The 14,388-nt window shown below is 42.0% G+C and overlaps 1 protein-coding gene across 16 annotated transcripts in view; it reads left to right on the top strand.

The window, feature by feature from the left end:
* The window catches only part of LOC138758107 (calcium/calmodulin-dependent protein kinase type II subunit delta), a 461,931-nt gene that overhangs the window by 341,356 nt on the left and 106,187 nt on the right, over nt 1-14,388 (top strand). For all 16 annotated transcript variants that reach the window (XM_069926557.1, XM_069926558.1, XM_069926551.1 and 13 more), the window contains one exon: nt 9,478-9,520. In XM_069926557.1, coding sequence (XP_069782658.1) covers nt 9,478-9,520 — 43 coding nt within the window. The remainder of the gene's footprint in view (nt 1-9,477; nt 9,521-14,388) is intronic.

Below are 14,388 nucleotides of genomic sequence, written 5' to 3'. Positions count from 1 at the left end.
ATAATTTACTTTTAAACTATGTGACAGGATCACTCCACTGGTCAGTGGGATGGTTGGTGAAGGACAATTGAACCAATAAGCTCTCAGCGTTAAGTGCCAGACTTGGGGTAGTCTTGTTCAGTGAGTATAGCTCAAAGCCTACATTTTCAGTGGAAATTCTGTGGATTGTTTTATATGCTGACATATACAGTATTCCATAACTCATCAGTGGGATTGTTCATTTCTGTCCAGAGTGCAATGTCTCAGTAAAGCCTACTATACTCAAATAGCGTAATAATTCAAAATTTCAGCTGGCACTCTCTCAGTGTCCTTTTGTTGGACCCTTCCAACAGCTGGAACACACTGCCAGCTCTTGCCGTGACCTGGCAGTCTGAAACTGGGCTCAGATGGTCCAGAACTGCTTGAAATGACCTTCCAAAATTGACCAGATTGAGGTCAGCAGGCATCTGTTGTCAAAGCCTCAACCACCATCAAGCATTTCAGAGGGGGTATTGAGATTGGCGAAGGCACACAGAGATGGTGAAGGACAACTGAGCTTGAAAGACATGAGGAAGTGATATATAAACATTCAGAAGATCCCTGCAAATTCTCAGTTCAGCATTATGATAAGAAATAATTATCCAAATTTCAACAGATTTGCCAGTTGTGACCCTGGAACAAGACCAAACTGTTAATTTCACTTCTAGAATCTCAACTCTTCCACTGCACTTCATTTGGAGTTCAACAAGGAGACTGATGTGACATCACCTGTACTTCAGTGTGGAACATTAAGTGGCTCAGGCAAAATTTGAATGTGCCAGCACCAACAACAGTTATCCATAACATATGTATATATATATGGAATTGCATCACTGTACTCACTGCTTCCACTGCCTGGAGATCTTGGAGATGGTCTGCACCCCTTGCATGAATGGACATTGAGATTTGTTGTGGTGTGCTACACAGCCTCACTGTTATTAAAGAACAATTCTCATCATGTCCTTACAAGTTAGAAATTTTGGAGCAACAAGCGCACGGAAGAGGAGGAGGTCGAAGTGCAGGAACTGCTCAGTTCTATGTGACCTAATAATTCATGAGCTCTGTTAATGATGTGAACCACAGTTTCCACTCTCATTTCTCTCTTTACCTAACCACTTTATTGTTCTCTTTCTCAAAATCCCAAAACAGCAAACTAGAACTTGTATAGAACCTTTAAAGTAGTAAACACCACCACCCCAAAACCCGGCCGGGGCCAATAGAGCAAAAATTGATACAATTCCATTTGGAGGGTGATCAGGTAGCCAGAATTAGAGAAGCACAGTGAGCTCCAAGTCTGGAGAAGATATCAGAATTAGACTAAAATCAAAGAAGGACTTGAAAATGAAATCAAGGCATTTGTTAACCAGGGTGAACATAAGTCGGTGAACACAAGGAAGACAGAGATGAACACAATGAAACAAGAAGGAAGTTTTGGATAACTATGAACACATCAAGTGTAGGATTTAAGAGCCCAGCCAGGAGCACAGTGGAATGATTAACAATGATATGGAGGAGGTGATCAGTGACAGAAGAGCTACAGGATGATTGGAATATTATGATGGCACAGAAATGAAAAGTCTGTTCTTCCTGATGGCATAGAAATGTAGTCTGGACCACCTGGGGATTATAGACCCATGAGGCTTCTGTCAGTGATGGGCAAACTATTGGAGAGGATTCTTAGGGACAGGGTTTCCAAGCATTTAGAGAAGCATAGTCTTCTCAAGGATAGTTAGTATGGCTTTGTGAGGAGCAGGTCATGCCTCACAAGCCCAATTAATTTTTTTTTTGAGTAAGTAACAAAAATTAATAAATGTAGAGTGGTGGATGTGGGGAATATGGATTTTAGTCAGATGTTTGACAAGGACTCCAGTGGTAGACTCATTCAGAAAGTCATGAAGCATGGGATCTATGGAACCTTGGATGTTTCGATTCAGAATTGGCTTACCTACAGAAAATAGTAGATGGAACATACTTTGCCTGGATATTGGTGACTAATGGAGTTCCACAGGTATCTGGTCTGGGACCCCTGCTCTTTGTGATTTTTATTAATAACTTAGATAAAAAGTGGATGGTGGGTCAGTCAGTTTGCAAATGATACAATTTGGAGTTGCTGATGGTGCAAAAGGTTTTCATAGATTATATCAGGATATAGACAGGTTGTAGAGTTGGGAGGGGAAGTTCCAGATGGAGTTCTATCCAAGTAAGATTAAATTGATGCACTTTGAAAGATTGAACAAAGGAGAAATATATGGTAAATGGAAGGATTTTTAACAGTGCGGAGAACAGACGGATTTTGGGTCCAATTTTATAGATCTTTCATTTGCCACATAAATTGATAAGGTAGTTAAAAAGGAATGCATTGGCTTTTATTAGATTGAGTTCAAGAGCTGTGAAGTAATGTTGCAGCTATAGAAAACTCTGGTTAGACTACACTTGGAGTATTATGTTCAGTTCTGGTCAGCTCATTCTTGAAAGGATGTGGAAGCTTTTGAGAGGTTTCAGAGATTTACCAGGATGTTGCTTGGATTGGAGGTTAACAGAGACAGGTTTATTTTTCATTTCGAGTGACAGAGGATGAGAAATAACATAATAGAGGTGCAAAGATTATGAGACACATAGCTAGGATGGACAGCCAGCACCATTTTCTCAGAGTGACAATAGCAAATACTAGAGGACGTCTATTTGGGGTGAGTACAGGAAAGTTTAGAAGAAATGTCAGAGGTAAGTTTCTTATACTATACAGAGCATGTCAATTGCCTGGAATGCATTGCTGGGGATAGAGGCTGGTACAATAAGGGCATTTAAAAGACTCTTAGGCAGGCACATGGATATGAGGAAAATAGAGGGTTATAAGTGTGAGGTCAGGAAGGATTAGTTTGTGTTGTGTAGTAGGTTTATATAGGGTGGCACATCATGGGCCAAAAGGCCAGTAAAGTTCTATGTTTTAAGAATATGCAAGGTTTAGAGAGCTGAAATCAGACAAGGCCCCTGTGGAATATAAAGGAATCAGGAGAAAAATAATAAATTAAGAGGCCTAAAAGAGACCATGAAAAGTCTTTGGCAAATAAGATTAGAGAATTCCAAGGCATTTTATACTTGTATTAGGAACTAGAGGGTGACAAGGAAATAGGTAGGTCCATGAAAGGAACCTGGAACTCAGTGCTGGGAGATTTTTTTTTTTGTCAAGCTTTTAATTTAAATATACAGCACAGTAACAGGCCTTTCCAGCCCCCAAGCCCACACCACACAAATACATCCCTGTGACCAATTAACCTGCTAACCCCGTACATCTTTGCAACATTGGAGGAAACCAGAGCATCCAGTGGAATGCCACACTGTCATGGGGAGAATATACAAACTCCTTCAAGACAGCAGCGTATTTTAATGTGGGTTGGCACTATGCTAACGGTGCCTTTCATAGAAGCGGTAAGATAGTAACATTTAAGAGCGAGTCAGACATGAACAGTAGGGAAAAAGAGGGTTCCAGATCATGTGGAGGCAGATAGGATTACTTTTTCCTGTATTTCCCATGTTTCCATCTGCGCTCTTGCTGCTTCTGGTCATTGAGTGCACAACACCTAAGGCTCTTTGTTAAATAGAACCCTGTTCATCTAAATGTCTATTTAGCATTCAATAAAAAAAAGAACAGTACACTTAACCATTTCACCCTTTACTTACAAGTGGTGTATTTCTGCCAGCTGATCAAAAATGAGACTAGGACATTGTTGTGGGCCATGTGTAGATGGAGCTCTCTGCACCACTATAAAACAAGTTGGAGTTTTATATTTGTAGTGAGGAATTGGTGGCATTATTGGGGCAAGACCACATGTAGTGGAGCTGTGACAGCTGTACTTGGAGGAGTTTAGTGCAGACGTTGTTATTCAAGAAGGTGTGCAGATATTGCCATTCAAACCTAGTTATCTGTGAGTACAAGGAGACTTTATTCTCCCTTTTTCAGTTGCAGGATATTCCCTTATTTCACTTCATATCCTACTGAACAACAGCACATCAGCCCACTTTGCTCAACATAACCATACAAAAGCCATTGAAATAAATAAACATGCAGCTGCTAGTGCTCTCGTTTCATCACACAGGAAAAAAAAAATTTCTTACTGCACAATATGTCTGAGGAACTTAAGAGACCATCTTTTCATTTGAGGAAATGATTGTGGACTTCAAGATGAAGAAATCAGGCGAACACAACCAGTCCTCATCAAGGGATCGGCAGTAGAAAGGGTTAAAAGATATTCAAATTGCTGGATGACAGCATCTCTGAAGATTTATCCTGGGGCCTTCATGACGATGCAATCGCAAAGAAGGCATGCCAGCATCCATACTTCATGAGGAGTTTGAGATTTGGTATGTCATCAACACCTCTTGCAAATTTCTGCAGGTGTACCATGGAGAGCATTCTAACTGGTTGCATCACTGTCTGGTATGGAGGTGCCAATTCACAGGACAGGAACAGGATACAGAGGATTGAAAATGCCCAGCACCATCATGGGCATCAGTCTTCACTGATTTAAGGACATCAAGGTAATTGTGAATGTCTGCCCAAGCTGCCTGTCTCCCCTCTGGCGAGCCTTGCTGTACTAACATTGGCTGTGCATTATCTCTACTGTTAAGGCACTCCCCTTGGGTATAACTGTATATGTATCTATTGTCTTTCATTATTGTACCATGAGTTTCTGCTAATAAAAGCCATGATTATTGTTTGACCACATCGTCTTTGTCTACTTCATCAACTGGGACTTCAATTTTATTAGCAGAAATGGATGCAGCCCTCAAGCCAGAATGGCTGATAATCGACCAGTCTACCCCGAGGGCCAGAGAAATTTCCAACCACTGGATTGCTTGTTTTGATTACTACATGGCTCAAAACAACGTGGTCAATGAGGCAATACAGTGGGGCCACCTGAACTCTCTGCTGGGTGAGGTCCCTTTCGCCGTAACGCAAGGAGCTACCACTCTGGCTCTAGCCCGGGAACGTCTGACTGATTACTATGCAGTGCCACGGAATGTGGTGCTTGCTCGACACCAGTTGCTGACTAGACGCCAGAAACCCAGGGAAAGTGATGCTGTCTATGCACTGTCTCTCGACTCACTGGCAAATGAATGTGATGTCAGGGCAGTCAATGTGCAACAACACCGCAATGCCTTGAAGCTGAATGCTTTAGTCAACGGGATTGACTCCAGTTACATCTGACAGAGGCTGCTGGAGACAGAGCCCTTAACCTACGACTGGGCAGTCACTCTACCCAAAACACTGAGAAGTGCCATGCAGTCCAGTGAAATGCTAGAAACCGAAAAGGAAACATCCAGGAGTGCTGGAACCCTGAAGAAAAGAAAAAGGTGAACTCCTGAAAAATGCTACTTCTGTGATAAGAGCTGGCATCCCAGACAGAAGTGCCTGGCTCGATTTGCTACCTGCAGCTATTGGGGGAAACTCGGCCACTTTGCTAAAGCATGCAAGGTGAAAAGTACTCCCACTGATAAGAAGAGAAGCACCAAGAAAATGTGTCCTGGATCTGCAGGAATGGAAGACAACTGTGAAAAGGGGGAATCTTCAGACCAGCAGGCTGAATCGACTTCAAGAGACAGCAAGGTGAGATCCCCTGTGAGAGCTCAATTGACTCCAAAGCTTGGGGGATGTTACGGACTGGAACGGTTGACTATGAAAGGGGAGGTTAATGGTGAGACTCTTGATTGTCTAATAGACTCGGGAAGTGCTGACAGGTGCATCCACGAGAGAGTTGCCAGAGCCTTCAATTTGTGGAGATAGCCAGTGAAACGAAAGATATCAATGGCTTGTAGTAAACTTACAAAAACTATAGGGGACAAGTGTAAAGTTACTTTCAATTTGCAGGGACATTGCCTGGGTGACGTGTGGCTCTTTATTATGCCAGAGCTTTGCGCCCCTGTGGTACTGGGGTTAGATATTCAATCTCAGGTGAACAGTGTAGTGTTAAATTTTGGTGGGCCACTACCTACACTTACCATTCCCCGCACTAGTTACTGCGGTCTGTCCACATTAAAGATCAAAGCTCCCTCCCTTTTCAGTGATTTATCCCGAGTGTCGGCCAATTGCCACTAAGAGCCGTTCTTACAGCAAAGAGGATCGTGAGTTTATCAAAGCTGAGACTCAGAGATTGCTTAAAGAGGGAGTAATTGAACCTAGTAAGAGTCCGTGGCGAGCCCAGGTGGTAGTTGTGAAAAATCACAGTAAGAAACAACTGGCTATTGACTACAGCTAGACAATCAACCGTTACACTAACCTGGATGCCTTCCCCCTGCCACGCATCAATGAAATGTTAATCAGGTAGCGCAATACAAAGTGTACTCCACTATCGACCTCAAAGCAGCTTACCACCAAATCCCCATTTAAAAAAAAGGAACGACTCTATACAGCTTTTGAGGCTGATGGGGGGTTATACCAGTTTAAAAGGGTACCTTTTGGAGTCACTAATGGTGTGTCAGTGTTTCAGATGGAAATAGATAAGATTGTTAGGATGTATGAGTTACAGGGTACGTTTCCCTATCTGGATAATGTCACTATCTGTGGGAAAACACAGGCTGAGCACGACAACAACTTAAATAAATTTTTAGCAACAGCTAAAGAACTCAACCTTACATTTAACGAGGCACATGTGTGTTCAACGCAACAGAGCTACTCATTCTGGGCTACATTGTCCGCAAGGGCGAAATTCATGAGATCCAGTACAGACTGGGCAGGTTAAATGATCCCTCTGACGCATTGTCACGATCTGCTGCTGGTGCTTAGCTGGAGGGGCTAAAAGAGATCCATAGCAGACTGTGCCACGCAGGGGTCACGAGATTCTTCCACTACATAAGGGCTAACAACCTTCCTTACTCTCTGGAAGAAGTCAGGAAACTGACTAAAAGCTGTCCTGTTTGTGCAGAATGCAAACTGCAATACTTCAAAGCTCCGGAGGCCACGCTCATCAAGACAACCCGACCTTATGAGAGGATTAGCTTAGATTTTAAAAGGCCATTACCTTCCAACAACAAAAATGTATATTTCCTTACTGTAATTGATGAATATTCCAGGTTTCCCTTTGTGATACCCTGCTCTGACATCTTGTCAGCGTCTGTCATTAAGTCACTTGACAGAATTTTCAGCATTTTTGGTTTTCCCAATTACATTCATACCGATAGAGGCTCAGCATTCATGAGCACTGAACTGCGGTGAGCCTCGCTACGAAAAGGGATTGCCACCAGCCGTACCACAAGCTACAACCCGCAGGGCAATGGGCAGGTTGAAAGGGCTAATGCTACAGTCTGGAAGACTGTTAATCTTGCTTTAAAAACATATGGTGACCCTGTTACCCAGTGGCATGAGGTGCTGCCTGAGGCACTACATTCTATTCGGTTTTTATTGTGTACTGCAGCAAATCAAACACCTCATCGACGTATGTTTGCCTTTCCTAGTAAATCAGGAACTGTGATGGACTGGCCAGCCTGTTTATCTGAGCCTGGGACCGTGCTGCTGAAGAGTCACGCTCGGGCGCATGAAACAGACTCCCTAGTCCAACCAGTTCAGCTACTGCATACTAACCCCAACTACACTCATGTTAAATTCCCAGACGGGAGTACTGACTCTGTACCCCTAAAAGATCTGGCCTCGCTGGTTTGCCCCTTCCTCGCACCCCTATTCAGAGTGAGCCTGAGAGGTTGAACTCACCCCCCCAGCCTGTGACCCCTAGTCAGCTTTTCAGATGACCATGCTGAGGCTCCACTGCCTCACGCTGACGATTCTGGAGCGGGTCCAGAAGTCAGTCGTTCCCACACTACTGACCCAGGACCTGTACCAGTTCCCAAGGTTGCAAAGGAGCCACCTGTTTTGAGACGAAGCACCAGAATTCATAAACAACCTGATAGGCTGACATATTCAAAAAACATCTCATTATATTTCGATTACTTGCTAGATACTGGCGTATTTTGGCTGTTAGAGTATCTCAAGGCCAAACATGGTGTCCATGTATCGCTTGCTTCAGTCTTTCCTAGCAGCTGTCCTTTTGACTTTAACCCTTCTTCTGCTGGGGTGAGACTGTGGTGAATGTCTGCCAAGTTGTCAGGGTCTCCCCTCCGGTGAGTCTTGCTGTACTAACATTGGCTGTGCATGTGCATTATCTCTTCTACTGTTAAGGACACTCCCCTTGGATATAACTGTATATGCACCTATTGTCTTTCATTATTGTACCATGAGTTTCTGCTAATAAAAGCCATGATTATTGTTTGATCACATCGTCTTTGTCTACTTCATCAACTGGCACTTCAGTAATGCCTCAAGAAAGCAGCCTCTATCCTCAAGGACCCTCCCCATACAGGTCATGCATACCATTAGAAAAGTGGTACAGGAGCCTGAAGACAAAAAACTCAATGGTACAAAAGCAGATTCTTCCCCTCTGCCATCAGATTATGAATGGACAATGAACCACACATAGACACCACCTCATTTTCTCATCTTTGCATTAATTTATTTATTTTTTTAAAAAAATGCAATTTATAGCAATGTTTGCACCTGTAATGCTGCCACAAAACAATAAATTTAGTGGCATGTTCATGAGAATAAATTCTGATTCTGAGGTAAAACACAATCTCCCATGAACAAATCTATGGTGTTTATACCCAATCAGTACTTCCCTATCCATATATAGATAGTCCCCAATTTACAATTGTCTGACTTATGATATTTCAAAGATTCGATGGTAGAATCCGTACTGTACTTCGAATTTTGGCAAGGCTAGGCTATGATGTTCAATGTCTCCCCACAGCCCTGTATCAGTCCCCTCACTGATCCCACTGACCCGCTCTCTCCCGATAGCCCACTCTCAGTCCCCACACTGATCTCACTGCACTCCCCCATCCTCTCCTGACAACCCGATATTAGTCCCCACACTGATGCCACTGTACTGCCCCACTCTCTCCCAACAAACCCACGTCAATCCGATCCCACTGCCCTTTTTCAACTACGGTTTTTCGAATTATGATGGGAGTGCTGGAACGTAATCCCATCGTAAATTGAGGACTACCTGTACTTATGAATCTCTTACAGTAACTGTCCCATCCCTGATGTAAAGATCATTAACCTCCAGTTCTCTGATTGTCCTTGCAGCTCTTTTTAAATAATGGCACGGCATTAGTTGTTCTTCACTCTTCCAGCATGAACAAATGTTTTATTTTATCTTATTTTAGAAATAACTTGGCCCTCTGCATGAAACGTAGCCTTGAATAGAGTGTAAATATTACATGATAAAAAGATAAAAGTTCAATTAAACACGCACAAAAACAAAAGAAAACAAGTCACAATTTAACAGAATTCTCCACTTGTTGAGTTGTTGCAGAACTCTGATATAATATTTGATACTTTGGTTTACTCATGCAGATCTCCTTTGTTGGATATTGTTCCTCAAATTCTGTTTTCTTCAACTCTTCCAGGGCGCTATTCTCACAACAATGTTGGCCACAAGAAACTTCTCAGGTGCGTGTGAAACATTCTGATCTGGTTTGCACATTATAATTATTCAGTGTAGCGTTTTAAAATTACATCTCCTCATTTAGTCACATTGCTGGTGGAATAGAAATTCAGCAATTTTACTGGCTTTGAATTTGATGTGATTACCCTACTAAATTATCATGTAACTTTTCATGTGCCTAAATTAATATAAAGGTTAGTGGAGTAAGAAACATTTTGTAATATTTAGTGTTAAACAGAGAATGCATTTTTGTGTTAAATCAGGTTCCATTTCATTTTGACCATATTTTTTATTTTTCTTTAAACTTGTATTGTTCATTTTGTCAAGTATTCATGTACTTCTTTGGATTTATTTTGAAACGTTTCCCTTGATGCCTTGTCATAGAGTTAGTTCTTTATGATTGCAAACCTTTAGTCAGTTCAATATTCTGCAATATTTTAAGATATTTAGTTCTTAATAAGAAGCAAATAATGTATGATAAGGATCTTAGTTTATATAAGTAAGAGGAAAATGACAAAAAAAAACTAGAGGAAGATCATTTCAAAAATAGAAAATAATAGAAATTTGGTGCTAGCAAGGCTGGCAGCACGTGCATAATCATCAAGAGCGACATATAAAAGCAGTGTGTGAAGGGTGGAGCAAGTGAAAGTCTAAGATGGGCCGACAGCACCTGTGTGATCATTAAGCACAGTTTTTTAAAAAATTAGCGACAGATATTGGGGAGCAGCTATTTTGTATGCAGCTGTTGAGGACAAAGTTTGGGCTGCAGTGAGCCTTTGGGAGGAGGGTGAGCAGAGTCCAGGTAAGGTTTTCTTCCCATTTCTTAGTAGAAGGGATTGAGGTAAACAATGTGTGGGCTGTTTTATGCTCCTCCTTCTAGATGTGGTTTATTAGAGACATTTCCAGTGTCCTTGCTGGTTATACCTTTGGCAAGCGTGACTGCCTGCATTGAGTCACACCCAGTCGTTGTCAGCTGCAGTTGACCTTGTGCTTGCACCAGTGAGCTCTTATTGGAATCCAACAAGTAGTTCACAATCCCAAGCCTTTTGGCCTTCAGGTAGGGAACTCTATCCAATGAGCAAACAGTACGACTACGATCAGCATGGCATACCCTTTCAATTAATTTGAGAGATCAGCTCCAAGGTGAAAGATTGTTATTTAACCTTTGTGATTTACTAAATTTACTTTCAATAATTTTAATTGATTTTAGCGTGTAAGTATTTTAAATACATTTAAAATAGTTTCAGTTTTTAACATGGCAAAGAATGAGAAATAGTTCCAGTCATATTGACAGCCAGTGAATCTGAGCTAAGACTGAGGAGGTTTCACCAACTGTCAAAGCCATCCTGTGAATGTAGCCATGCGAGTGTACCAAGACAGTTCCTGTGTTGCAACCTGAATACTGGAAGACGAGGTCCTAGTGGAAGACAGTACAAGGGGCCGTGACAAATTCAGGTTAAAAAAAAATGGTGGTGCTGTCAAAGTTGCTGCAGCTGCAGTGCTGCTGCCACTGTGGACCCAGGGAGAGTGGGGAACGGAGACGCAGCACGGCTCCGCAGGGTTTCACCACCCAGTCCTACAGCCAGCACCACCTACAGGCTTTAAATGGCCTATTAAAGGAGCCAACGGTGGTTTACTTTAAAATCCTGTGACCATGGCATCTGGGCCCAAGATGATGGCACCTGTGTTCAGCAGCAACCTCGAGAGGTTGCAGACACTGGGGAAGGTGAGGACTGGCGCAGGGCACCAGAAAATGGGGAGCCACCCCTCGTTTGAAAAGGAGAAGCAGAGAAGATGGGACGGTAAACAAGGCAGCAGACCAGTGAGGGCTCTGAAGCTGAAGAACACACAGGCAGAGAGCTGTTGGTGACTTAAGACAATGAACCCATGAAGGCTGTTAATAACTTGTGGTCAAAGGACTTACGCCAGGCTGCAGACTGGTGGAGACTGGCTGAAGGGGTACTAGGTATTGGAACCAGGATGTGAGAGGGTTTGGATCTGGTGCTTAGGTTGCCGATGGTTTGGACTGATGTCTGTGTGGCTGCAGAGGCTACAGACACGCTGGAGATAAATCTACAGACACTCAGTGACTCTGGACAACTAACCTTTGCTTCTCATTCTCTGACTGAAAGGGTTGCCGGGCAATTTCTGCTGATGGCGAATCTGTCTCCCGTTTCGCAGATTATAGTCAGTTAAACCTCTTTTATAACATGACAACAAAAGAATCTTGAAAAGATCTGCCTTCATATATTTGTGGACACTTGCTGTGTACAAATTGGCAGCCAATGTTTACTTAAAAAATTATATAAACTGCAAATATCTCAGTAATTATATGAAATGCACAATATCAGAATGTATGTGCCGGAAAAAGTCTTGTCTCTTGATTCAGAGACAGTGGCACTAATTTCTTTTGCACTGAGTTCCTTGCTGTCCCATTTGAGAAACTAATTGAGAGTCAACCACATCCTTCCAGAGCCACACAAGGGTCTGGAGGCGAAAGGCTGACATTCTCTCCATCAAAGATTTCCTTCCCTGGATGAATGTAACTACAAAAACACCATTCAGAGCAAAGTTGTTTATCCTGACTCTAACCATAAACTCATCATGGACAGATTAGAATGGGCAAATGAAATTCAATGTCATGCTCTTCAGTACAAAAATTAAATGGGCAGAATATTTTCTAAATGGGTGAAAATTGAAAATAACCAGATTCCAGAGGACCTGGAGTCCTCATGCAGGATAACCTGAAGGTAAACTTGCATGTTGAGCCAGATAGTGAGGAAAGTAAATGCAATGCCCACATTAATCTCGAGGGGAATAGAATATACGAAACAAGAGCATGTCATCTGCGCCACGACCCACTTCATTTATCTCAATTGTTCTACTATTCATATGGATTTTAATCTTTCTCCTATACGGAAGGGGTGTACCTATATGTGCATACCTGTATGCTGCAGATAAGGCTGCCATCCCCCAACAAATGTGTCATATTTCCTCCTCAAATTGTACGTAATTTTCTCCAGGGGAATACAACTCTGTATTTCCATATTCCATTGTGTAATATTAAGTTGGGAGTTGGACTTCCACGTGACTGCTATACACTTCCTGGCTACCAACAAGGCAAATTTCACAAACTTAATTTGGTACTTGGACAGTTTAAAACACGTCCATAATATTTCCCAGAAAGTACAATTCTGGATCCTGTGGAAAATCCACTTTTGTAATTTTTTTTTTAGAATGTGCCCCAAGTCCTCCCAGAAGGATCTCACCTTCGTGCACGGCCAGGTTGAATAGACAAAGGTTACAATCTCCACATCACACTTAAAGCACATTTTTAAAATTTATGGTTTGGATTTATGTGATTTTTGTGGTGTGAGGTATAGTTGATGCAAGAAATTATATTGCACCAACCTGTACCTAACATTAATAACACCTGTCATGCTGTCCTGGCACAGATCTGACCAGCACTGATCATGGATTGTTGTGCCCAAGTCCGTCTCCCACTTTTCTCTTGCCTTATGTAAGCCTGGCTTTGGGCCCTCAATTTGGAATATATTACTATGGATTTATATTTGATTCCTTTAAGGGTCTGTGACTCTAGATTTTGGGTCCTTTATGTTTGTTTAATTTACTTAATCTTTTCCTTGTGGTATTATGGGATAGGAAGGAAAGGAGAGGGGTGGGAGAGGAAAAATGGACTCTGAATGTAATGTAATATATCATTGTTGTACTGTTGTTTTGGATTTATGTGAGTCTGAGAAAATCAAAAATAAAATATTTTAAAAAAGGAATAGAATATAAAAACAGTAATGTGATGTTGAGGTTTTATAAGGCACTGGTGAGCCCTCACTCAGGATGTGCTGTTGTTGGAAAGCGTTCAGAGAAAGTTCAGATTTATTGTCAGAGAACATGTATGACATCACGTACAACCCTTAGATGCCTTTTTCCTGTGGGTGCAACAGAATTACCACTAATTGGTAGTGCAAAAAAAATTGTACGCAGCATCTACATATAAACAAATCAAGAACTGTAAACAGATAATGAATGAAAACAAACTGCAATACAGAGAGAACAAAACAAAATCAATAAAATGCACAAGTCAATAAATGAGTCTCTGATTGAGTTTGCTGTTGAGTCTGATAGTGGAGGGGTAGCAGCTGTTCCTGAACTTGGAGGTGCAAGTCTTTTGGTACCTATGCCTCTTTCCTGATGAATGAATTATCACATGATGAGTGTTTGACAGTTCTTGGCCGGATCTCATTAGAATTTAGGAGAACAAGGGGGAAATCTCATTGAAACATTTTGAATGTTAAAAATCATGGACAGAATAGATGTGGAAATGTTGTTTTCCATGGTGGGAAACAACCTTTCCACTAGAGCAAGAGGGCATAACTTCAAGATTGAAGGGTGTCCACTTAGAGCAGAGGTGCGGAGGAATTTCTTCAGATAGAGGGTGGTGAATCAGTGGAATTTGTTGCCAATGGTGGTTGTAGAGGACATCATTGGGTGTATTTAAGGCAAAGATTAATAGACTCTTGATTAGCCTAGGATCAAAGCTCACGGGGAGTAGGCCGGGCAGCGGGGCTAATTGGGAAAATGGTTCAGCTCATGATTGAATATTTCTGTATATGGACTTTTATCACCAATGCACAATGGTTGTAAAGTGTACCAACTACAAAATATTACTTACTTAACCTACACCCGACAACAAGGCATCTCGCCTCATCCACCAAGAAGGGCATGGGCACCAGCCACTTGGGAACATCTGCATAGTATCTCCAAGTTGTGTACCATCCTGGTTTGAAATATATCACCATTCCTTCATCATCATTAGGTCTAAACCCAGAACTCCCTTCTCAACATCTCTGGAATC

Source organism: Narcine bancroftii, chromosome 3 (genome assembly GCF_036971445.1).
Source record: "Narcine bancroftii isolate sNarBan1 chromosome 3, sNarBan1.hap1, whole genome shotgun sequence".
Classification (NCBI taxonomy): domain Eukaryota; kingdom Metazoa; phylum Chordata; class Chondrichthyes; order Torpediniformes; family Narcinidae; genus Narcine; species Narcine bancroftii.
The sequence above is the reverse complement of the archived record's forward strand: the minus strand, read 5'-3'. Positions and strand labels throughout refer to the sequence as shown.